Source organism: Mycosarcoma maydis, chromosome 8 (assembly GCF_000328475.2).
Source record: "Mycosarcoma maydis chromosome 8, whole genome shotgun sequence".
Taxonomy (NCBI): Eukaryota; Fungi; Basidiomycota; class Ustilaginomycetes; order Ustilaginales; genus Mycosarcoma; species Mycosarcoma maydis.
Genome location: NC_026485.1, coordinates 767,428 through 791,982, shown reverse-complemented (window position 1 = coordinate 791,982; position 24,555 = coordinate 767,428). Strand labels below are relative to the sequence as shown.

Genomic DNA, 24,555 nt, shown 5'->3' with positions numbered 1-24,555 from the left:
AGAAGCGAAGCAGTTGCATTGTATACGCCTCTCAAGCTTGCTCCAGTCGGTAGCGAGCGCTTGCTTGAGCTTGGCACACGTTTGCATCCGAACCTCGCTTGCCGGCGTTTCAAACACGAGCACATGTAAACGTGCGCAAATTCTGAGCCCATTTTTGATGCGCACTGTCCACAATGAGCTTCACCATGCTGTTGCAGAATCGTGAGGCGGCTGACCATGTCAGCATACCAAGAACTGGTTGATCCTCCGGCGTTTGTTGCGTTACTCAGACACACACCTTCTTCAATACATGATAAACCTAACAGATGGCGAGCATGTTCGTGATTCACATTTTTGAAAAGAGGATATCAGCCGCAAAGATCAACTTCAGCGGCGATTGCGCAAGGCTTCACACGATTAAGGTACTTGTATCGAGCGGACAGCACTGAACACCGTTGACAGACCACGAAAAAAAGAGACATGAAAGTAACGTTCCACAAGGTCAGTATGCACTGCACTAATCATAGTCCGAATCCGCGGAATCCGGCAATCCGAGTACGAACAGAGTTTGCCGAATCGCGGTGGTTTAAGCGCCAAGCTGGAGTCAGCGATGCATGTAAAAGTACTCACCAGGAACTCGCAGAAGGCGTCTTGCTCATCTTCATGTGCAGCCTGGCCAGCAGCAGCGTTTGTTAGTGGCGCACCCGCTGCGGCGGCACGTCGATATTTTGGCATCATAAACTGAAAGCTAATGAGACCAGCCTCGTCCATTCGGAGAGAGGTCTTTATCGACGATCGCAAGACAGACATGGTTCGTGAGAGCAATGTGAAGTCGTACCATTGTTCGCTGCTGCCAGGCAGGGCTACGAATTTCTCTATAACGCCCGTAGGGTCAGATGAGGTGAGACTGGCTGGGAACTCCATTTCTGACGATCCGGTATCCGAGATGGCCCTGAACTTGAGCATGCTGGCTGAAGTGTTCCTGTTGGTGGGTGCCGGAGCCTCTGTGCGCTGATCACCGTCATACGTCGATAATGAGTGGGGCGATGTGATGAGGATCGAGAGTTTCTTGCAGCTGGCATCAATCTCAGTAAAGGCAGATTGCATGAGCTCGGATGCAACAATGACTTGAGCCACCATATTCTGCGGTTCAAAGACCATATCTGTGAGGAAGCTGGGTTCGTATGTCGACATAGATACACGCGTCAATACGTTGGCGTCTTGCTCAAGCTCGAGAACGAGTGGATTACCATGACCTTGATAGCTGAGTTTCATCCGCGTGGCCTTTGCAGACGACGAGAAGGGATTACGATCAAATCCACGTTCGACGGAGGTACCACGTTCAGCACCGTAAGCGTCAGCAACACCGTAACGTGTGCGTTGATATCCTCGCCCACCTGGTGGAGCTTCAGCACTGCCCTGTTCTGGTCGGAAGCCAGGAAGGCCGCTGGAGGAGCTGTGCGGACGAGAGGGTCCTACGCCGCCGAAGATATTGAGGCAAGAGATCCAAGTTTGGAGGTTGACTTCGAACGAGACACTGTCTGGCTCGTCGTGAACTCTGTCGGCCTCTTGAGCGTATGAATGAGAGTTTGCTCTGAAACGCTTTTTCGTGTGAGCCTGTGATTGACCAGATTCGTGATCGGACGAGGCGGCAGAAGATTGAGAGTCGGCTGTCTCGGCGTGTTTGGATGTCAGTTTGGAGCGCTTCTTTGGTCTTGAACGGGCTTGCAATGATGTTGAGCCTCGGACATCGTCTTGAGCGTTTTCAAAGCGGTAGGAGTCAAACATGTGCGAATAGAGGTAAGCGTGAGCTTGCAGCGTGCGATTGAGCTCAGTGATGATCTCGAGGCCCGAACTTGAGGCGATGACTACGGCATGAGTCTGAATGGCAACCGACTTGAGCAAGTTGGCAAGACCCGTGACATCGGACAAAGTAGCTGTCAGCGTCATGAGAGATGCAGCATCGCAAGCTCCCTCGGCCGGCATGCTGACGGTGGCGTCAACTGGCGAGAGTGGAGTGAAATGACCAAGTGGCCGATGCGGATCGAGGAAGATGGGCTAGTTTACTGGATTCAGCAACGTCAGCGCGTGGAGGTAAAATAGTGTTGCCAAGGAGCAGTTTTCGAGAAAGCATGTGATGGTCTCAAGTCATGAGCTTGAGTTGTCGCTGTCATCCATCCGACAAGAGCAAGAGTAAAGAAGTTGGTTAAAGTTAGTCAAGGTCGCTGTGACATCCATGACGCGACTCAGCTAAGCTAAGCTGCGGGTTGGTCTTTGGCACCCACCAAACGCGACTTAAAATTCAACGCGACTGGACCCTGCATCCTTCACCATTTCTTCTTAATTTCTGTTGGTTAATTTTCCTTCACCTTTTTTTGCCTCCTTTTTTCGGCACTTTTCTTGCTCCTCCACAGTTTGATGTGCAATGAACCTGCCCGTGCAGGCAGAGGAAATCACGAATGGTATCAGTGGACGCGGTGCTTCGGTGGTCTCTTACATACTGTATAGGTACTGTATCTTCAAAGTTAGTGCCACTCACGTCAGTTGGACAGAGTTTGCCATCTTCGACCGTATCCATAAGAAGGGCAGGCCAGTTTTTCTCACCACATATTCGTGATTGTATACAGTATAACTATTGGCATTTCTTATTCTTTTTCGATCGATTCGGGATTTTCTTGCTTGGTTGCTACAAAGATCGGGCTGAACTACCAGCTTCAGCATCGACGGAGTTTCCTTACCATAAGCGAATTGCTATGCTGACATTTCGTTCCTCCACCAGAAGCACTCTGATCACAAAGCAAACGTGTGAATCAAGGATACTTACCCGAAGTCGATCTGGACACGTTTCTGATACGATATGAGCTGTCCCAGATCTGTTCGACTTGTCGTCCAACCACACCATGCCAGCTGGAGCAGCACTTATTTCTGAGCTCGTTGTGCGCTCCACTCAGTCCTGTTGCTCCTACGCAAAAACATCCTGCATCATCCCACGTAGATTCCGCTTTGATTCGCCAGCGGCAACAGCGAGCTAGAGCAGAGTGGAGTTCCAGCTTGGAGCATCGGTGTATTTCTCAAAGGAGGTCAAGCTTGAATAGTGTTCGTGGCTGTTCGATGACATTGTCAACAGTTTCGACCTGTCAAACCGGATCAAAATGCAGACCAGTGCAGCTGCAGAGCTCGCCGCAGATGCGATGACCCAGCTGACCAAGCCTGTCTTTGTTTCCGTTGGATTGGGGGCTCTGCTCCTCTTCCTGGTCTCTACAACAAGAGCTTCAGCCCTCAGCTTCGTCTGTCTCGTCTATGTTGCCCTTGTTCATTGTCCCTTCAATTCTTCACCCACTGACTTCTTCCTCTCCGGCAACGAGGCACCACTTCCTCCAACCAACTCTTTGTGGTCACGCCTCCAAGCCTTGTCTACACTCAAATGGCTAGCTCAATCGCGTCGGGCAAGAAATGAAAAGGATATCGACTGGGACCAAGGCGATGCTGTCAAGGATGGCGACTTGATTGAAGCCTGGGATCGCATCGTTGAGTGGGATTCACGATGCTTACATCCCAACAAGCTCGAACAGCTTCGTGGCTTCGGTGATCCACTGGCAGACAACGCTATAGACGAGATCGAAGGCATCTCGCAGCAGCCAAAGCAGAATTCAAGCGACGCTTTACGTAAGATCTACGATCAGTCGTCCATGCTCGACAGGTTGAACGGTCAACGAGTAGCGTGTTTGGCCTTTTGGAGGGCGGTTGATCGCAGGCCTCCCCCTGGTGCAGGTGCTCTCGGCCTCGACTGGTATGAGTCGCGCTATGGTCATGCTGCAGTGACCAATCTCAAGCAATGGCCGCGCTTCCCTTCAAGCAAACGACAAGAACCTGATGCCAGCCTCCCTGCCTGGACGCCATATGATCAAACAACCGTCGATGCTAAAGATGAATCAGCCGAGCTCCTAGCCGAAGCTGAGGTAATTCAGCGAGGAAAGAACGTCTTCTATCGCTACGCCGGGCCAATGCTCACCATCCTGCTCCACTTCAGCCTCGCCGGTGGCTTTGCATCGCCTCGGATCACAGAAGTACTCGCGCAGACCGCCTATCTTGTTCCTACAGCCAACTCCAGCGACAGCAAGGACCGTGAATCTTCAGACTCTTCGGCGCTTCCCACCGTGGAAGAGCTCCGGCGAACGTTCAAGATAGACAAAGCACGTGCAGCTCGCACTTGGAGTCGTCTCTTGGAGACAACCCAATTCGTCTTGGATGTGGTCGAGAAGGCAGACAGCCTCCATCCTCCCAGCATCTCAGCTGCTTTGTCTAGATCTGACCCAGTTTGTGAGACGTCACATATCCAGCCTCCCGAGCTTGGAGGCGAAGGCTGGCAAGCGGCTGTACGTGTGCGGCTGCTTCATGCCATTGTCCGACGCCGGATCCTCAAGCTCGTTGAGAGACGACGGAAGGACGCCTCGGTCGGCAGCACGAAGAGCTATGACATTGAAAAGAATGGCATACCGATCAATCAGGAAGACTTGCTTGGTACGCTGTGCGCCTTTTCATCGGCTCCGCTCGTTATGCTACAGAGGTTTGGCGTGCAGCCTACCACACAGGAGAGGAAAGACTACATCGCCCTTTGGCGGCACATTGGCTTCTACATGGGTATTGAACCCGCTCTGTTGCGGTGCGCATTCGTTGATGCTCAAGCAGCGGATCGCGCTTTGGTCTGCACCATCCTTCACCTTTTCAAGCAGGTGGAAATCTCAGCGAGTCAGCATGGCAATCAAACTGGCGCTGCGCAGCCTAGAAGGCAGACTCCTACCATCCCTGTGCTGATAGCATGCGCCGATCGCCCGCCCTTCTACACACCACTGTCGGCCCATGTGGCCATCGCGCGCCGTCTACTGGGCAAGTCGATGGCTGACTTTCTCGCGCTGCCAGCGTCATCAGCCAGGCGCGAGGTCCTCACCGATCTTGCATTTGTGGGGATGCAGGTACCGATCCTTTTTGGCCGCTTCTATCCGCGCAAATCGTGGGAGAAGCGTAAGCTGGAATTGGTAAGGCCTCTGCTGCGACGTCTAGTCGTCTATAGCCTTGGCAATAAACGCACCAGATTCGAGATGCCATCCTCATTATTGGCAGAATCGCAAAAGAAACCGATAGTGGAGACGGTCAACATCGAGACCCAGTCTCACGCTCACATCGATGTAGCGGAGGACAAGGAGCACAATCTTCGGCTTGCACGAGAGTGGCGTTGGCTCATGAGGGAGATGCTTGCTGTGCTCTGGCTCGCTGCTTCGTTGATCCTGATTGTGGGCGCTTTTGCCGTTTTGCAGCTTTGCGCCTATCTCCATTTTTACTAACTTAGAGCAAGTCTTGTCACAAAATTTGCCAAGTTGCGGGTTGGTAGTTACGTGAGATTGCCTGTGGCTGGACGATGTGATTGTGGGTAATCTAATCGCTGTAGCTTTCTGTATATGTGCACAACTACTGCAATCTACATCAATCAAATCGGCCGGTTGGCCCAATGGTAAGGCGTCTGACTACGAGATTCCTCTGTGAGGAACAGCTAATCAGGAGATTCTGGGTTCGAGCCCCAGGCTGGTCAATACTTTTTGCTTTTTTTTCCAACAGCATAAAATTTCAGCATCAACCTAACCTATTGGTGCTCTCCATGCTTTTTGTTGACAGGAAGTTGGACCTTGTTACAGGAAGAGATTCACAATGGTGTTGAGTGCAAGGGTCAACGTGTATGCCACGCGCACTGGATTTGAAAGTGAGCGGCATAGTGCTGCAACCTGCGATGAGTTGGCAAGTCATTGCCTGATCCGTTTTTACACAACTAGGTCAGGGTGGCTGAGTGAGTTATTATGGCGGGGCAAGGCAGTTCGACGGTGCTGGAAGCCAGACAACGGTGCTTTGCCGTTTGACCGAAATGAACCCGCGGAAACGTCTGAAATGCTTTTGCGAGCATGGCATTTGAGGCCCCCGATCGACTCATAGACGTTGCGCGGGGTTACGGCTTCGACTCGACGCCAATTTACACTACATTTGTCAATGGGCATGACTTGCGTTGCAACAACACACTGACCAAGGCGGCAGCATGGCGTCTGATGCAAGGCAAGTTTACCGCTCCATATCGGAAAGAGTGAGGACACGGATCAACAGTCTTGCAACGATTTGGTACCTGAAAAGCGGACAACTAACTCCCAGACTGTGTTGCGTGTTGGCGATTTAAGGCAGAGAACAGGGTTCCGTGTGAGATTTTCGGAAGTCGGACCATCAACTGACTGTCTTGAATCTCGCTGCTTGCCAGTCCAGAGCGAGACATATTTACAAAGCAGCTGTACACTATACTGTATCCATAGTACACTTACTGCTCGCACAGCAGTTCCTGTGATGGATACGACGTCTAGCACGATGGTAGACGGGAACTACCTGCAACGTTGGACGCATAAGCATGGAGCATACCATAAAGTGTTGCGGGTTGCAGATACCAGGCGAAAAGTTCAGTTGGAAAGGCGGACATATCTAGTTACTAAGGTGATCAGGGGCCAAGGCAAAATCACGATTCGTCACAGAGGAGTAGCCAATCAATCACGAATCACGGAAGACGAATCGTGAATGGCTGCGCCAGTTCAACATGTCACGCGGCTCGACAATCACCACTTGCATAAAGGCTGCAGCTCATCTGCTTCATTCACGATTCGTGATTGGCCTTGCTTGCCTTTCTCTCACAAATTCCCAGCTTTTTTCTTGTCTCTCTCGTTGTTCTGCTTCCCGTCACAATCGTGATTCATTCGCGCTCGACTCTCACAACTGTGTGGTGATTATAACGCTGCTTTTCATTAGAAGCGTTTGAGCGCGGTATCGCTCTATGTCTCTTTCGGTTATGAGTGGGAAGAGTGGGAATCACGATTCGTCATAAGCATTCACGATTGAAGTCAGGTGTACAGTACTGTATGCTTCAAATTCGCGTTGGTTTGCGATAGGCCATTCGTGAACCCAGTGCCTAGCACAACATAACCAACCACCAATCGTGAGTCACAACCGTGAACGTGAAATGAAGCTCGTCGAATTTACACGAAACAGTTAGCAGCTAGTCGAGCTGTGTGACGTTTCTTGGATCATTCACGATTGTTCCAATTGCTTGGTTAAGGTAGTTAAGGCTTGCAAAGCCGTCGGTGATTGATGCACTAGTGCGAATGCCCCCGTTTTGAACGCGTGCTCGCGCTTTGCCATGCACATCTGGCATTAAGATCGACAGACCCAAGCGAACTTATCTTTTTGACTTGGCTGGTTCAAACCTTGCATCGTGTTCCCCGACGTCTAGCCTCGTCTGAGCCTGTGCATGCGTCTGAATAGAATCGTGAAACTGCACCCTCCTGAAATCCGGTCCATGTTAGCCAGCTTCTTTTGTTAACTTACACGACCAACAGCCCTTTCCGACACCGCCTTGCGAGCATTCACGATTGTTGTCTACTTGCTCTGATTCTGCCAGACCGAAGCAGCACTCTGCTGCTGTTGAGTTATCTGCGTTGCTGCTTGCCTCTTTTTCATCATCATTTGAGGCTGCATCGGGTGCACCGCTTGGCTCAGACTTTATCTGGCTGGCAACGCACAAGTATCACGAAGAGGCGCACGCACGCTGGCTTCCTGCAACCCACCTTCGACACCGCTTCATTAGCTAGCCGAGTAGATCGCAGCTGCCACTGTGCGTCGAAAGACGAGCGTGGGACTCGGTTCCAACTGGCTGGACGCCTTCCCGCTCCCTTCATCGATTCTTCATCCATTCAAGATTGCTCTGCGCGCCTCTTTCTCATTGTAATTGTTCAAGTCCTCTTCAAGTCCCGCCAGCCGTGTTTCGTCGGCCGCATTGGCATCGTTCTCACTCAGCACGCTTTGGTCCGCCTGCCTTCCGATACGTTGGCGAGTTCCGAGATCGTTCGTCACCTCTGCACACCAGCGTCCACAGCGGCGAGTGGATCGTCTTAATTGCCTTCGATCCGACTTTCTCCCGTCCACTCGCGCTCCGAGCTTACGCCTCGGACGCTGCCAAGATGCACAGGTAGTCAGATTACCACTCGTCCACCCATCTAGGCTCTGTGCTCAACGGCACCCTTTGACAACCCGCGAGCGTCAGGGACCCAAAGCCGCCACCAAAGCGGGTCCTGCGGGTGTGACGAAGCACTAGCGTGGCACCCTCTGCGCCCATGTATCTATCAACAGTGCCTTGCTTGCCGATCGAGATCGTCGAAGTCATCCTTCGACTGTCGCTGCGAATCAATGGCTCTTCGGAGGACGATGGTCATCCTCAGACGCTTTCCCGAGACAACTCGTCTGCGCTGACTCCATCACAGAAACCTGGATTACCCATCCACATTCGGCACGCTGCAGCCATCAGTTTACTGTCAAGGCGGTACTGTCATCTCTTCCAACCATATCTCTATCGACATGTGACTTTTTCGAACATTTTCAGCCTTCGATTGTTCGCTCGCACCTTGTCATCACGTCCCGATCTTAGCACGCAAGTTCGATCGCTTGTCGTCCTCACAGATACGCAGGAGGATCTGTCAGTTTCGGATGCGCCAGATCAGAGTTCCTGCAGCGCCACCATGCTGCAGTCGGCCGCGAGTGAAATCTTGTCGGCTTGTCCGAATCTGACGCACCTACTTCTGAATTGTCACCAGGTAGACTATCTTTCCGCAGCACTCTACAACTTGCTGCGCCCGAAAGAAGTCAGTCTGGTCAATGTGCTGAAAGAGGATGACTTGAACGGCATCTTGACGCGACACCGCGATCTTACCGCCGCCGCTTTGCAGAACGATCCGCGCATCCGGTCCATCTTGTTTTCCAGTATTGCAGCGCATTCGGAACAACCGAGCTCTTCCAACGAGGCGCTTTCATCAATCGCGCCACAAGCTGAGCGCTCGCTCTCGCATCTTCATCTGGTCCATTTCAATGGTCGCCTGTTGCATCGTCTGGCAACCTTGTCCTCTCTCACACACCTCGTTCTCACGTATCCCCAGGTTCCCGAAAGGCGACCAGGCGCTCCTGGCCTCTCGGTCATTCCACGGTCGCACTTGATGCTACTCCTTGGTTCCGGAAACATTGCACGCATCGTCATCCGCGCTGATCTAGCCACCTGCATCCGTATCATGGAGGAGATTGCGCCGATCGAAGATCGTAACCTCGTGTTCCGGCCCATTCGACCTGACTCCGACGCATTGTTCACTGGTGCGGCTCTAGAGTCGACCAGAATAGCCCAACTGGGAGCGGAAGCGGCCGCTCTTTACGACTCCATCGCTTTGAACAAGCTCGACCTGCTGGCAGAATTTTACAACCGGGTGCGTCGTGACGCGCGTCGGATCGAATGTTCCACCACTTCCGCAACGGATGCCGATAGCAGTCGCGGCTCCACCGGGCGTAGCCAGGGTCGTAGCTCAGACAGCTCGTGTGCCAGCACCGGTCAAAGTGTATCATCGGCGTGCGCTGACAGTGAAGATGGAGAAGCCGGGCAGCACTTGCCGCCGCAAGACGAACCTGAATTGGATGCTCTCTCTGATGACTATGATTCTGGCGACGAGCCAGCTTTTGGCAATGGTCCTCACTCGCACCTTGAACCTGCGCTACCGACTGTCAACACCAACGCGCCTCCACTCAACATTCCCATCGAAGAGCTTTTGCGATCCGAACGCTTTGGACCAGTGGAACTCGCGCGTCAGCAAAGCACATCTTCGCCTCCGAGCAGGGGGACAGAACAGACGAGCCATACTCCACCACATATGTATCAGGGTCAGCGTCGACGTCGACCCCGGTTTACGTCGCGACAAACACCGTTCAGCTTGCGTGTCGCGGACCTGGCTGGTGCAACGTTGGAGAATATCGAGCTGTGCACGCAGCTTTATCACGCGCTTGTTGGCCAAGCAGGTCCTCGTGGTGGTGTCTCGTCGAGCGCGCTATCAGAAATGTCTTTCTGGTAAGCACAAAAAGGCAGGAGGGGCATTCATCGCTCCTGATTATCTTCTTCTGAGATCCTCATTGTTCATTGTCACTTATAGATCCTCGTCGTGTACGTTGTCACCTTAGATCGTTATCGTTCGTCGCTTACAGTCACATCCCATTGCTTTCTTCTAGATTACTTTGTTGCTCTCTAATACATGGTTCCCTCAGGTCCATCGTAGCATCTCATAGCAATGCAGACAAGAGGCTTAAAAAAAGGGTGGGAGAGGCTCCGGCGTGATCGGCGCTCGAGTGGCGGATTGGTGCTACCATCATCAGAGACGAGTGGTGACCTCTGGCATGTAATGCAGAAGGCCAGGCAAGGGCGTTGAAGTTGAGAATTGTGGATTTGTGATTGCTTCCTTGGGATTTCTACAGGTGGGGTGCCGAGGTCTGGGAGGCGTGTGGCGTTGTGAGTGGCTGGGAACGACACGAATTTAGGTGAGGTACGACTCGAGACTCTCGCCGAGCGCGGCTTCGATGTGGGACCTGAATTGATTCGCGTATGCGACGATGGGCTGATGGTCGTCTTCGAGCAACTCGGAGAGTTGGGCGATAGTCTCTGGTACCAACGCTAGCAGCTGGTCGTTCTGTGCGGCCCACATGTGCGTCAGGAGCTGCGTAGCTGTGGATCGAATCAGACTGCTGTTGGTCGCGCGCGTCGCTGAAGCACGTTGCAGCAAGCTTGAGTTGAACAGCTTGAGCGTGGCTTGGTCGTTAACATTGTTGAGCAATCCAACCACCACAGGCGCCACTGCGCCAACAAATTCTTCGGCCTCGATGAACCGCTTCTTGTCATTCCAACTGGCGTTGAGCAGGTTCATCTGATCCAAGATCGGTCCAATGATCTTTGCGACTCGGCTGGGGTTCCAGAAGATGCCTTCATCGTGCTTGGCCGAGAGCTGAATCGATCGCATCACCTCGTTCCACAGCTCGCGTTGCATGCTCTGATGTGCCACCGTGGCGCGTGCCGCAAGCTTGCTCCACGTGCTCAGCAGTTCAATCACCTGATCCAGCAGCACCGCGTAGTACGACGACACCAGACTGCGCAGTGTCTCGGAAAGAGCGTTGAACGTCTTGAAGAGCACCACTTGTCGAGCTACAATGGCGTCGGTTTCCTCGGAATGCACATCCACCTCGTCGCCATCCACCAGATCCAGGACAGCCCAGTCAAACATGCGCATGAACAAGGGTCGGAACGATGCCTCGTTGAGCTTGAGCACCATGCGCATAAACGGCAGCGAAACCAGGCTCGTTTCGATACGAGCGATCGATGCGCGTGAGAGTTTGCCGTTGCCCGCAACGTTGATTCGACCAAGGTCGAGTGCACGTAGCAGGAAACGGTAGACGAGCTTGTATGTGGCGCTGATGGCCTCGCGATCGCTCTGGCGGAGCGCCCGGCCGAGGAATTCGGAAATGCCGACCAGACGCTCGACAGCATCGTCGTTTTCCGCCACAGCAAGCTCTTGGTCCCACACCTTAAAGGTTGCCTCAAACAGTTGGTTTGCGACCGTCTTGCGTATAAGCGTCGAAACGAGCAGATTCAGCGATCGCTCGCTAGCTGTCGACGACCCGCTGACGCTCGACATGGCCTTCTTCAGCTCGGGAGAGATCGACATTCGGATGATCTGCGCAACGTACGAGCTCATGAACGTCGACACCGAGCCAAAGAGACCCGTCAACGTATCCAACGCACCCGTACGAAGCACGGCCTTGTTCGAATTGACGCCAGCCGCAGCAGCGCGCCCCTTCTCGTTCTCCGACTCGTCCTGTACGGCATCGGCTGAACCAACAGTAGCCGAAGCACTCCTCGAGATCACGGACAAGCAGAACGGCACAAGCGCAGCAATGTGAGGGATGAGACGCGGGCCCAGCTTGGTGGCGAGACGGCGTGTGATCGAGAAGACACTGATGCGTGCTGCCCATGGCACTGCACGCTGGACACGCTCCGACTCGGCACTGGTCTTGCCGAGCTTGATCAAGGTGGGAAGAGCCGAAGCCAGGGTTGCGTGTTCAGCCGTCTGCGCTGACGACGAAACCGTCTTGAGAGCATCCAGAGCGGCTTGACGCAGAGACTCGGCATCGGCGCCGGCGGGCGGGGTGGCGAGAGAAGTCGCGATGACCTCGATGGCTTCTTTCACGATAGTCGGCGTGTAGGCGGCCACAGCTGCGCGATCGGTAGATGTTGGAGACATAGCGCCAACGCGACTAGCGAACAGGGAGAATCCACTCGTCCTGTGCGCCACATCCTGTCCTTCTACCAGACCTGACACGACAGCCAACACATTGTCGACCGGCGCGAAAGGCATGGCAGCATCCAACACCTCAAGTGCAAGACCAGCAATCGTCGGTTGGCTCGAACGAACGCTCGCCACCGTTTCGAGCGCGAGTCGAATGAAGGTCTCGAGCTCTTCACCGATCTGGTTGGATGCGACTTTACCCATCTGATCCGCAAAAGCCTTTGAGACTAGAACTTGGCGAATCAGCATAATGAGCGCCTGAATTTGTCGCAGCGGTTCAGATTCGTGGTCGACGTGTTCCTTGTCAAGACGTCCAGCCCGGTCGAGGAAAACAAGCTCACTGAGCGATTCAGTCTCATCGCGGTTTGCCCAGATCCTCAGGACCTCTTCCCAGACCTGGTGAAGCACGCGAACCTGCACCATGGCGCTGTGAGGCGATACAACAGCGAGAGGGAGCTGCAGTGTCTGCTCAGCGTCACTTCGAGACTGCTTGACAATCTTGTGAGCTGATCGGTCGACAAGCAACATGGCCACAGCAGCCGCAAAGTCGTCAGCGCCCAGGATATCGACCAGAAGGCGGAAGAACGTCTGTCTTCGGTGACGAGGTACGTGCGCAGCAGCGTCGGTAAAGATGCGCACAAAGGCCCTTGCCTCGCACAGCAGTGCAAACTTGCTCTTCTTGGCAGCATCGCTAGCCCTGAACGAGTTGACCAGGGCAGGCACGATGCTCTGCAGCACCTTTTCGACGACCGAAAAGCTGAACGCATCATCACGCTGCAACACGGTCGAGCCAACAAACGTGAAGATGGGCATGACGTTGTGCAGTACAGTCTCGGGAGCAATGCTGGCGATCTTGGACAACAGAAGCAGCGCATGTTGGAAGGTCTGCGGATTGTTGGACGACTTGATGACGCTGACGATGGTGTCGGCACGGAGCGCTTGCGCGATCTCGGCAGGAATTGTTGCAGCCGACTTGGGCAAGCTGCCCACCAGCTTTTCGATGCAGGACATGGCGAGCTGCATCATATGCTCGCCGTTGGTGGCGAGCAAGCCAGAGTGCAAGTCAACAGCGACGCGAAGAACCTCAAAGAGCTCGTAGAGCAAAGCAGGGGTGCACATGAGTCTGCTTCCCACAGCCGACTCGAGCACGGCCGCAAGAATGGCGCAAGTGCGCTTCATCGTCTCGTCCGAACTCAGCGATGTGCGTGCGCGCTTCGATTCGGGACCGCTGAGTGCCTTGGAGGTGATGGCCTCGCGCAGCTCGGAGAGGACGGCGATCAAGATGGCAGAGTCCACCTTAAGCTCGCGCAGCGCAGACGCAACTTCGGGAGAGGCCGGCACCGACGGGTCGGCAACGACGCTTGCCAGGTGCAGGTAGCTCTCCTTTCGCATGATGGGCGACAGAGTGGCGAACAGACCTGCCTTGTCGAGTGCTCGGACGGCTGCCTTTTGCACCTGTCGCTTGCCGTCCCTGCCCTCCAGCGCCTTCAGGTAGAGTGGCCAAGCCCCGCTGGCAGCCTGTTCGACGACATCACGGCAGCCTCGGTCGTAAGAAGCAAACAGGAGCTCGAGGTACAGCTCGCGGTCTTCGACATTGCGAAGTCCATTGGTGGCCGTAGCCACGTTGCCTTCGACAACTTCGCGAATGAGCGGCAGCAGCATCTCGAGCTTGGCTGCGTCGCTGACTCTGGAAAGCGACTGCAACAGCACTAGCCGACTGGGGAGGGAGTCGATGCACAGAATGTGGGAGACTATGAAGCAGACCATGGCGTGCTTGTGTCCGACTTCTTTGCGTCCATCCTGTCGACCGATCTGAAGAAGCTCGCCATGCAGCCGAGGCAGCAGAGCGGCATCGTTACGGAAAGCAGACTTGCTCTCGATAATTTGTTCTAGATAAGGAGCTAGCGAGACAAGATCGATGTACTGCATTGGGTCTGAGGTTGCAGCACCGTGGAACGACTCGTAGCCAAAAATGTCGAGCTCCTTGGCTTTCTTCTTGGATGCCTTGGCGAGGTCTCCGGCGTACTTGCAGATTGCAAGGATGTGTGCAAGACAAGCAATGGCAGCAAGTCGAATAGCAGCCTCTGCGTCTGCGAGAGCGGTGAGCAGAAGCGGAACAACGACCTGAAAGTCCCTTGCCTCTTGCTGAGAAATCGCTTGCACCTGGGCTTGCAAGTAAGCATCAGCATGACGAAGGGCGGCCAGTCGCACAGCGGCAGTGTAAGAGCCCGAGGTGTTGGTCCAGATGGACGCAAGGAAAGGCAGGCTGGAATCACCGAGCTTGAAGAGCAGAATCCGCAACAGCAACTTGGACAGCGAAGTCGGAAGTGGAGCCGTGTTGATGACCGAGTACAGGCTTGTCAAGATGGTCTTTGCGCGCTGCAATTCTGGCGACACTTGCGAGGTCAAGTAGGTGTCAAAGGCAGGAACCTCGGCGCGGCGAACGAGCTGGACAAGAAGATGGTTGACCAGCAGTATAGCGCTTTGTTCCGTAGCAGCATGCTTGAAGAGCGTTTCGAGCTGCTTGACGTGTTGCAGAGACGTAAGAGCGTCATTGAGAGTAAGCGACGACAGCTGCTGTAAGTGCTCTGCAGTCGGAGCACCCAACACGGTGAGCGAAGGCAACACCACGTTTCGAAGGATGGTCTCGGAAAGCGAGACAAGGTCATCACCTGCGATCTTGTCGGAGAGATGAATCAGAGATAGCAAAGCAAGATCCCTCGAGGCAGTGGCCGTAGTCTGCGATGGTCGTGCGGTTGAAGTGAGGAAGTCGACCCAATCCTTTCGGTCTTCTGCCGAGACCGAGACAAGATGAGCGGCCACAGCGCGTGCAATAGCATCATTCACGTGGGTGGGATCTTCATATTTGGCGGCAAAGGATGCGATCAAGCTCAGCACGCCGTTGGTGTTGCTGCTCTGAGAAAGCAACTTGATGGCCGAGCTAGCATTGGCAAGGCGAGATGGGCTATGCAACAAGTGAGGCCAGACTGCTCGTCGAGCCACTTGGTCGTTTGCGTCGGCATGCTCTTTGAGATAAGGGTTGAGAAGAAAGGAGAGATGCTGGGTGAAGCGATCGACGGCAATTCGGCCCTCGTCTAGAGCTTCTGCAATCATCGTCAGCAGGGTACGCGCATCAAATGCGTTGAGGACAGCGGCAGGCTGCGAGTAGAGGATTTGAAGGACGTCGATGGACGAGTCTTGGATGCGCGCATGCAGAGCTTCTCTGACCATGGTGTCCTGTGGCAAAGCACGGCCTTCCTTGATGTCCTTGAAGAGCTGCTTGAGTGCGAGGCAGCGTTGCGAGGCGTCAGCAGAGTGGATCGAGAGCCAAAGGATATCAGATCGACCTTGTTCGTCGTGTTTGCCTTGAGAAGCATCTTGCAGGGGAATACCCGACTCAATGGCCAGGACCGCCTGCACTGTCTGCCAGATAGCGGCAATAACGGCTTCCGACTGATGTTTGCGTGTGCAATTGTGCAAAGCCGTATCGAAGACGTGCGGCTTGCGGTTTCGCACAGTTTGCAGAACACGTAGCCGGTTCCTGTGGGCTTCGTTGACGGCATCGTTGACAAAGTGCGCTTCGAAAGCAGTATCCTGGGCTTGAGACGAGCCGACAGAGGCGCCCAGACGGAGACGAAGGAGCAACTCGCTAGCTTGGATGCAGAGATTGTCTTGAACTGCTGGACCACGCAGAATGGCACTGAGCAGATCAGCGGATGGCGCATGCGAGAGACGAGCCGTTAGGGCAGCGATAAAGTGAGCCAAAAAGGCACGGGCGTCATACGATTTGGCAAGCGCACCGATGCAATTGCTGGCATCTGTCGATGACACAAGCACTGCTGTCAAACTATCTGGAATCAGTCGATCAGCAGACGTAGACTGGGTCGTAAGAGGGTCGGAAGTCGCAATCGGGCTTGCACATAGGGCGAAAGCGCAAGCGATGAGGGCGCGATTGACTGCAGGGACGACATGAGACGTGGACAGCAGCTTTGCCAAACTGGTCAAGACGCCCTGAATAGCCTCTTTGCTGAGTGGGAAGGACTGAGAGATAGTGCAAAGTAACATGAAACCTCCCATCTGTGCATCCTGGCCCAGTGAAGCGGTACCGGCCACCCTGACCGCGGATGGCAGCAGGATGGTGAGGATGGCCTGGGCATCTGCTGCGCGAGTCTTGGTCGACTTTTTCGAGTTGCTCGTCGATTTGGACAGGCCAGCGAGCTGCTGATTATCGTCGGGTCGGGAGCGGGCGGCGCAAATCTGGACCAAGGTCGAAGTCCAGAAGTTGACGAGCGCACGGTGTGGGGACACTTGGAGCTGGTAGGAGACGTCATTGGCGAGGAGTCCCGAGATCCAACGCAGAAGATCCAAGCTAGCAGTGGTGGTAGCGGGCGCGAGGATAGCAGTGTGCAAGACGCCAGCAGGAAGAGGGCTGGCGGTCTTTTTGACGGATAACAGAAATTGCAAGTGTGGTTTGCCATCTAGCTTGCAGATGGAGAGCATACGTGCAAACTGCTGCGTGTCGTGGTATGGCAAAAAGGCGGCAAGTACATGCTCGACGCTGAATTCGTGAACGCGGAAACGTCGAACGAGCCATTCGAGACACTTGGATGCGCCCTTGGAGAGCAGAAAGGGTGCGGCGAGATGAAGAAACTCGTCTACAGCCTTGTCGATGGTGTCATTCTCCTCTTTGGGCAGCATCAGTCGGTCCATACTTCTGCTCTCGTCTCCAAAGAGGAGCGAAGACTGCGACCATCTTTGCAAAGACGCATTTTCAGCCGAGAGCTCTGTCCATCCGCTGGCTCCAAGCGCGTGTACGGTGAACAGATCCTGCTGCGCTGCTGTTTTGGGAGGAAAGAGGTACGAAGTGTGTTTGACCAGTGATGCTGACGAAGTGAGTCGCTCCGCATTAAGCGAGCGCACGTTGGCGAGCTGAGCAGCAAGCGACGAGGTCATGCTTCTGGTAGCGATCGGGAGAAGAAAGGCGAGCTTAGACGGGAAGCTTTAGTGAGCCATGGACGACAATCCAAGCGTGCTGGATAGCTGCTGAAGTGAAGGACTCTTGATGCTGTCGTCAAGCAGGCCAGTGTTGGACACGTATCTTGCAAAACGATCGTACCGAGGGATTGCAAACAGCACAGCGAATCACAGAATACTGTTGCAAGTCACCAGTGTGGTGGTCGTGCGGATACAATCGTGAATGGTTTTGATCAGCTTCTTCTCAGGTGAGCCTGAACGGTTATAGTCACGAGTGTATCACGTACGCCAAAAGTTGTTGTTCCCTTTGCGAATTTTTTCATTCGAATTCTCCGATTCACAGTCTCACTCCACTCTCACGTCTTTCTTCTTTCGTCAAGGCAGCAAAAACGAAAACAAAAAAAAGAGAGAGAGAGAAAGAAAAAAACCCCCGCACAAAGGATCCCTTTCTCCGGGATCCGAGGTTACTCTGAGAACACGCTCCACACATGCCTTCTCGTGCGAATTGACTCCTGTTCCCAATGCCCTCGGCACCTACAATCGGAATCACGAATACAGATAGCACTCTGCTGCTCATAACGAAAAGAGGTCCTAAAGAAGGTAGGAAGACAAGATAGGATGTTCATTCCATTCGTGATTGGTAGTGCCATCTATACTAGTCATCAGCTGGCTCGGGTTCGCCCTTAAAATAGTTGCGGTAAATCACAATTGATTGGCCCTTGCTGAGCTTGGGCGAGCAGCCTGTGGCCATCTTGTTGCCCATTCGATCCAGCTCGTAGGGTATCGGTTTGAGCGCCGGCCTGGATTCGCAGGCTCGAACGCCGTACTGCGCGCCCTTGCCCACAAAGAGTGGCCGGTACCAGCGTACACTCTTTCGACCATCTGTAGAAGCATTTACGGATGAAGCCGAGCTCTTGATCGGCGTCGAGTATGGCGTAAGGTCGCCTTTGCCTTGGCGATGGCTACCATGGTCGTCAATGATGGTACATGCGTCGGGTTCGTGATCGTGACGGTCCGGGCTCGGCGGACGCTCGTATGGCCTCTGCACTTTGGTGATCTTGTACCTCGCCAGTGTTTTTTCGTTGTGCTTCTTGTTGACTGTGTCTGCCAGCTTGAGCTGGTCAGTCAGAGAGAGCGGCACATCGATTTTACGCGCGGCAATGATGTCGTTAAGGCTTAAGGCGCGTCCGCGTGAAGGCGGAACTCGCGTAGCTGATGGCGTAAGCTGTCGTGATGCAGTTCGCGTAGATCGCAGTGGTCGTCCCGTAGACGTCGCCGTCGGTCCAGCCGCTGCAGCAGCTGCATTGGTAGTATTGGTCTGAACAACATTGGCTAACGCGGCATCCACTGCCTCAGCGTGCTTGGCTGCCAAAGCCTCGACTGCAGATGGAGCGCCTCCAGAGACAGGTGTAATAGCCGAAACGGCAGCTGGCTCGGTAGCGCCCAGTAAAGATGAGCTTTTCGTCGCGCCATCGTCACTTGCAGGCCACTCGTCCATGTCTGAGCTTGCAGGAGCACTAGAGCCTGAGCTAGCTTTGGGTGTACGGTTGCGCGCCTTTTGTTGCATTGCCAGACAACGCAGTCGCTGTTGTTCGGGATCGAGAACAACAGGAGGAGCAGACCGCGCCGACCATGGCGGCCTACTAGAGGCGGAAGACTTCGCTGGGCTTGAGGAACGCACGGCAGCTCCGTCTGACGTCGCGCCCACCATTCTCGCTGTCTTGATCGGGTGTGTCTCAGCTGCTGGTTGACCCTTGACCTCTACGTCTCGAGCAACTTGCCTCAGCGACGACGCAGATGCCAGCCTCCGCGGACCAAGATCGCTTGCCGCCGCCTCCGTTGGCTTTTCGGACTGAACGAGAGTTGGACGGCTGGGTGCAAGCGACTTGATATCCGTAGTTGGCATCTGGAGATCTGCAGATTCCGGGATTACCACGACGGCTTGTAAACTGTCATCTTGGGACAACGTGGAGGCCTCTGATGATGGAGATGCCTCTGCAGAACTCGAGCTAGAGCCTGAAGAGGCAGATGATGCAACAAGCTGAGTCCGAAGTGTCGCGGAAGCAGCCGCCGAGCGTTGCGGACCTTGCTGTGAAGGCGCGAGTCTGGCAATAGCCATTGGGACCGGCCTCGACGCGCGCTTGCTTGAGTTCGCCGATGGTCCCATGGTCGCTGGTCGAGGCAGACGGGATCCTGGGCCGGAAGCAGGCGCCATGGTATTAGTTGGCTGTGCCTGCCTTGGTCTGGGAAGTCCGCTGAGCGTTCGTGCCTGCTTGGAGGGTGAGTTTGGTTTGACTCCGAATGCAGCTGAAGCCGGACGCTGAAGGTGAGAGGCCTTAGATGCGACAGATGAACCCTGCGAAGAGGACACAACCCTCACTGTAGACGGAGCGGACGCAGTCCCAGGCGCGGATGTTGACGAGGTTGATGCTGTCACTGTTGATCCTGCACGCGCTAATGCGGCAGCTGGGAGACTAGTGCTCTGGCTACCAATCCTACTAGGACCGTTACTGACGGTTCGCGCTGCCTTGGAAGCTACGCTGGCGGCTCTTGCCACACTAGGAGCTGTTCCGTCCCCCAGCCTGGCTGAAATTTGTCTGGCCGCGGCTGGCTGTGGCGGTTGTACGCGTCGAGCTGGAATCCGCTCTTGCTTGACACCAAAATCGTTGGTCCTGGCAGAGCTGTTGGAGTAGGCTCGGTGTGGCGAATAGGACGGTTTTTCTGGCGAAACTTTGACACCAAATTCGGCTTCATGCTGATGCATGGGAACGCGTCGAGCGGTCTGCCTGAAGACAGGACCGGGCGTCTCTGGCTTGGTGTCCGTGGCAGTCGGCGGGGGTGTGCAAGGTAAGGTCGTCGCTTGGCGCACTGGAGAAGTCAGAGACTGGCATTCGTCATTCGTTCTCGGCCCATATGCAGGGCTGTGCCTGTAGGTCGGTGACGGCGAGTGAGCTGCCAGCGAGCCTGCATTTCCGAGCTCAATGGACTTGCTTGGTGTCTCGATGGACTCGGCCACCGCAAATCTGACTGATGGTGTCGCTGGTGTTGAAACCAGCTTGGAGGGCGAGACGCTGTCAATGCCGATATGAGGCTCGATGCGGCGTTCGGTGAATTCGGCGGCCTGCTTTTGAGGCGACAAAGCATGTTTTGTAGGGCTCGAAGCGCGCATTGCTTTGTTGGATGACCGAGCTGGGGACTGTTGCGCCGGAGCCAGAGATAACACCGTGGTTGGAGACTCAAGGGCAGCATCAGAGATGAAAGGCGAAGGGAGAGTCATATGGTGAGCCCGACGGATGGAAAGCGCTCTGTTGGCCGGAGTTTCGGGAAGCCTTGCATTGATCGGGGAGAGATCCTGCAAGCAAGCGAAGCGAGAGAGACCTGTGCTGGGTGGAACAGGCGGAGCGGTAGGAGGTTGTTGAAACGGAGTCGAATGCTGGTAAGGTGTTGGCTGTTTGGGCGCGGAAGCATGCTTGAAGGGCGTCGACGAGCCAAAGAAGAGACCGGTGAAGCCGATCTTGGTGGGAGAGGTCGACTGCTGCTGGGCTCGAAGCGACAGTCTGGGGGAGCGTCTTGGAGAGCGTATGGGAGAATGAAGATCGCGGTTCTGTGCCATGGTAGCGCCGATGAGCGTTTCGACCGAGCGTATAGGGCTCTCTGGACGACAGGGGGATTCCATGTGTCGCTTGATCGGGCTCGCTTTGGCAGGCGGACTTTTGTCTGAAGTGCTCTGAGCTGCTGCCAAGGCGTTGGCATCTTGCTTTTTATGGTCTTCCGTATCTTGCCGTAGGCTTCCTTGCAGCCCTCGATCTGAGTCAGAGCGTTGCACCGCTTGATGCGGAGATTCGGGCGCGGAAGAAAGCTGATGGGCCTCGTTGATTGAGTTCTGAGGTGCAGGCCGACTCGGCGAGTCTGCAGGGGCCGCGTGTTGATGAAGCTGTTCTGATTTGGGGGGGATGGACAGCGCGACAGGAGACAAGCTACGAGCGTTGCCGCGAGTCTTGGTCGGGGAGGTGAGATGAGTTGGAGGTTCGATTGGCGAAGACAGGACAAAATTGTGGGAGAAACTCGGGGTGGGTGCTGACTTGAACCAAGACCAGCCATTAGCGTACTGATCATCCATCAGCATCGTATCATCCGGATTGAAGCTAATGGGACGCCTTCTTGCGAGGTCGAGACTGTCCTTGTGTTTGAGACGTTTTTCAAGTACACGTTGTTCGTAGTGGATGCGCTTCTTCTTTTCAGCTGATGATGGCTTGCCGAAGAAGACGAGCGTGGAAGCATCCGAATCATCTGAAGATGAAGCGATGTCATCGCTTTGAGGCTGCAATGCGCGACGCAGCGGAGAACGGTTTCGAAGCGGAGAGCTGCGAGAACGCAAAGGCGACGAGTCGAGGGGTGAAGTGCTACCATGCTTGCCGCTGTCCGAAGCGCCTACATCGAGCGTCTTTGCAGAAGTGGATGGTTGACTTGCTGAGATTGTGCGCACATTTTCCTTGTTCAGCTCCTGTGGAGGTGACGCAAGAGAGGCGCCTGATAGTCGCAAGCTTCTACGCAGGCGGCGTTGCGACGGCGTCGAGGGTGACATTTGCAGCTTGACCGAGCCAAATGTATCAACCTGGAGCCCTACCCGTACTGGACTGAGGGAGGCGGTTGGGGATGCCACTTGCATCGTGGCGGTGAAAGAGAAAAACCCGAATTCTCGCTTAGGTCTGATTCGAAGAGAGAAGAGATAGGAAGCTGATTTATTGTGCTGCGAGATTGCCGTTACGTGGAAGCTTTGGGAGGTGGGCGAGGTGTTGCGACCAGGATTGTAGATGAAGGTTGAAGGCTGAGCTTTGAAGCGTGTTGCAAGTCAGCCGACTCGAGCCAAGCCGAAAAGCAACAGAGTCTTTGTTCGTACGAAATCGAAGAATCACAACAGCGTAACAGCCATCACTGCATGCGATTCACAAAGCCCGATGAGGAACTACTCACGACTGTCTTTCAGGCCAAGGGTTAAGAGAGCGCGAGTACCAACAGCGTTTGCTGCAATCACGAATTCGTGATTTACGATGCGGAGAGCGCTTCCAGCTACAGTAAGTTAACGTAACCTTGACTCTCGACCTGCAGCTTTCACCACACCAAAACTCAACAGCGTTTCCAAATACACAGAGAGACCAACCACCAACGCGCTTCTCCCGCTTTTCTGTCGTCAAAATCGTGAATTCGCGTATGCCTGTCACGTGCTCCAACGCCTCGTAGCATTCGTGATTCGCGATTCGTGATTCGTGATTTGTCCCGATCTGTCATGCGTCTGGCGATCTGGCAGTCTCAGCCTCCACTTGCTTCTACCAAGTGACGAGTCACGAGTCGTGAGTGTTCCATTCGTGATTCGTGATTCGTGATTCGTGATTCGTGATTCGTGATTCGTGATTCGTGATTCAAAACTTGACGCTTGTTTCCATTCACGATTTTTTCTTTTCGCTCTTACAGTTGGGTCACAAGTGCACGGTCGTGAGTCTCAGCTTGCCGTTATGGCTCAACACATGACCAGCTAGCTAGCTGCAACTGAGATCCAGCGCCGAATCACAATCACGGTTTGCAGCCAGATAGATAGCTAACGTAGCTACACGCCACACGTCGTCTCACCTATCCTTCACCGCTTCTTACGACAAAGTGCACAGGCACCATGCATCCCTCGTCCCGTCTCCACGGCGCGTCATGAAGCCTTGTCGACGTTTGTGGCAACCGCCTTCTAGGGCCATCTTGCAGTCGCAGAGTTCCTTGCGACGTACATGCTATGCTGTCGGCTTCAAGACGCATCTTGACATCACGTTAACATCGCGCAAGACATTTCTACGAGATTCACAGTGGCTATCGCACCTGCCGCTCGGCGAAAGCTTTACCGTCGCTGGCAGATCGAATGACATCTCGAACTGCGACCAAAAGCGCCGTCTGCTTCTTTCAGAATCGTTGAACAATCCTGGATCCTCACAAGGACCGCGAAGCGATGGCAACGACATCTCTGACCATGAATATCAGACCAGGGTCAGCAAGGCTTGTCAAGTCATTGTCGACAGTCTTCCCGACTTTATGCACAAGGGCGTAGTGGATCTGCAAGACCTCGAGTGTGATGATGCTGTATCTTCTTCTCATGGCGGACGATCCGGCTGGAGCGCAAAGGGTTTGCTACCGAGCCTGTCTCCCTTTCTCGGACAGAGCTTGTTACGGCGTTCCTCGTGGGCGATCAAGGGCAAGGACAAGTCGAACAACGGAACCACAACAGCTGCATCGAATGACGATCAAGTGTTTGACAGCCTCTATCATCCATCCATCGCCTTCGAATTCCGACCTCCGCTTCCACATATTGGCATAGGCAAGTCGGAAACCGTGGGCGATGATGCAGCCACATCACAAGGTGCGGGTACATTCTCAAATTCATCCGAGGGTGAAGGCGGTACAGGCAAGTCGCTCAACGTCTACGACGAGCACGCACGCGGTGGCCCCACCATCTGCTTCAACGGTCGCACCATGTACGTTGCCAGCTCGCATCTGCTCCGTCATGCGCTCTCGGCGCTATTTCACGACACGTCGATTTGTCTCGAATCTGCTCGCTTCGAGGGTCGTTCCAAGGCGGGAAGCTCGTGGCCTGGCATCAGTCCTTACATCAAACGCAGCACGCAGAGCGGTACTCGCTCTGACGCAAACCACTCGGATGACCTATGGCAAGACAAGCTCGTGGTCAGACTGCGTTTCGAGGGCATCGCTCGTATGACATCTCACCAGCACACGTACACGGTCATCTTCAAGTATGCCTTTGATCGCAAGACGGGCATGATTGTCAAACATTCGGTCGACAACATACAGCCTGTTCCCGGGAGCAAAGTCTGGACGGGACTGAGCCATGCTTGGGGCACTTTGAGCCCTGCAGCTGCCGCTGGAAGTACAGCCGCCTGCTCTTCGTCAATCATCGCTCGCCGGCTCCTGCCGTCACGTGTCGACCCAAAGCAAAAAGTCGTTTGTAGTCCTCCTGAAACCCATAGTGATTCTCCCGTCTATCTTTTTCACTTACTGATGTAGGATTTGTTGCTGCTCGCGTATGTACAACACTTTTGGATCGGGTTTGTCATGAATACCACGCCTCTTCTCAGTACTAGAGCTGATTCACAATTGTGGATGTAAGCGTGGCTGTTCACCGTTCACCGTTCACGGTTGGTTCGGAAAATGCACCATCGTACTAAGCCACAAGGTCTAACACTGTCTGCGAATTTTCACGTTTTCGTTCGCGCGCGTCAGACGCGATCGCTCCGAAATTTCGAGAGCAACACACACACTCTCTCTCTCTCCACAGCTGCACCCATTTGTGCAGCTCCACTCGTGACTCGCAGGCCGAAAAGAAAGG

The 24,555-nt window shown here is 54.4% G+C and overlaps 6 protein-coding genes and 1 non-coding gene across 7 annotated transcripts; 4 read left to right on the top strand and 3 right to left on the bottom strand.

The window, feature by feature from the left end:
• Nucleotides 1–388: 388 nt before the first annotated feature.
• Nucleotides 389–1,965, bottom strand: UMAG_11016 (exonuclease REC1; the record flags this gene model as incomplete). The annotated part of the gene is made up of 2 exons (XM_011391533.1): nt 389–424; nt 610–1,965. The coding sequence occupies 2 exons, from the start codon at nt 1,963–1,965 to the stop codon at nt 389–391; spliced, it is 1,392 nt and encodes a 463-aa protein (XP_011389835.1).
• A 1,205-nt stretch (nt 1,966–3,170) lies between these two features.
• UMAG_03379 (uncharacterized protein) lies at nt 3,171–5,321 on the top strand (the record flags this gene model as incomplete). The annotated part of the gene is made up of 1 exon (XM_011391458.1): nt 3,171–5,321. The coding sequence occupies one exon, from the start codon at nt 3,171–3,173 to the stop codon at nt 5,319–5,321; it is 2,151 nt and encodes a 716-aa protein (XP_011389760.1).
• Nucleotides 5,322–5,471: 150 nt separating this feature from the next.
• UMAG_16062 lies at nt 5,472–5,566 on the top strand. The gene is made up of 2 exons: nt 5,472–5,507; nt 5,531–5,566. It is a non-coding gene; the product is annotated as a tRNA-Arg (tRNA).
• A 2,605-nt stretch (nt 5,567–8,171) lies between these two features.
• UMAG_03377 (uncharacterized protein) lies at nt 8,172–9,941 on the top strand (the record flags this gene model as incomplete). The annotated part of the gene is made up of 1 exon (XM_011391457.1): nt 8,172–9,941. The coding sequence occupies one exon, from the start codon at nt 8,172–8,174 to the stop codon at nt 9,939–9,941; it is 1,770 nt and encodes a 589-aa protein (XP_011389759.1).
• Nucleotides 9,942–10,397: 456 nt separating this feature from the next.
• UMAG_03376 (snoRNA-binding rRNA-processing protein UTP10) lies at nt 10,398–17,153 on the bottom strand (the record flags this gene model as incomplete). The annotated part of the gene is made up of 1 exon (XM_011391456.1): nt 10,398–17,153. One exon carries the CDS (start codon nt 17,151–17,153, stop codon nt 10,398–10,400), a length of 6,756 nt encoding a protein of 2,251 aa, XP_011389758.1.
• A 676-nt stretch (nt 17,154–17,829) lies between these two features.
• UMAG_03375 (uncharacterized protein) lies at nt 17,830–21,843 on the bottom strand (the record flags this gene model as incomplete). The annotated part of the gene is made up of 1 exon (XM_011391455.1): nt 17,830–21,843. The coding sequence occupies one exon, from the start codon at nt 21,841–21,843 to the stop codon at nt 17,830–17,832; it is 4,014 nt and encodes a 1,337-aa protein (XP_011389757.1).
• Nucleotides 21,844–22,874: 1,031 nt separating this feature from the next.
• UMAG_12228 (uncharacterized protein) lies at nt 22,875–24,233 on the top strand (the record flags this gene model as incomplete). The annotated part of the gene is made up of 1 exon (XM_011391562.1): nt 22,875–24,233. One exon carries the CDS (start codon nt 22,875–22,877, stop codon nt 24,231–24,233), a length of 1,359 nt encoding a protein of 452 aa, XP_011389864.1.
• Nucleotides 24,234–24,555: the final 322 nt, after the last annotated feature.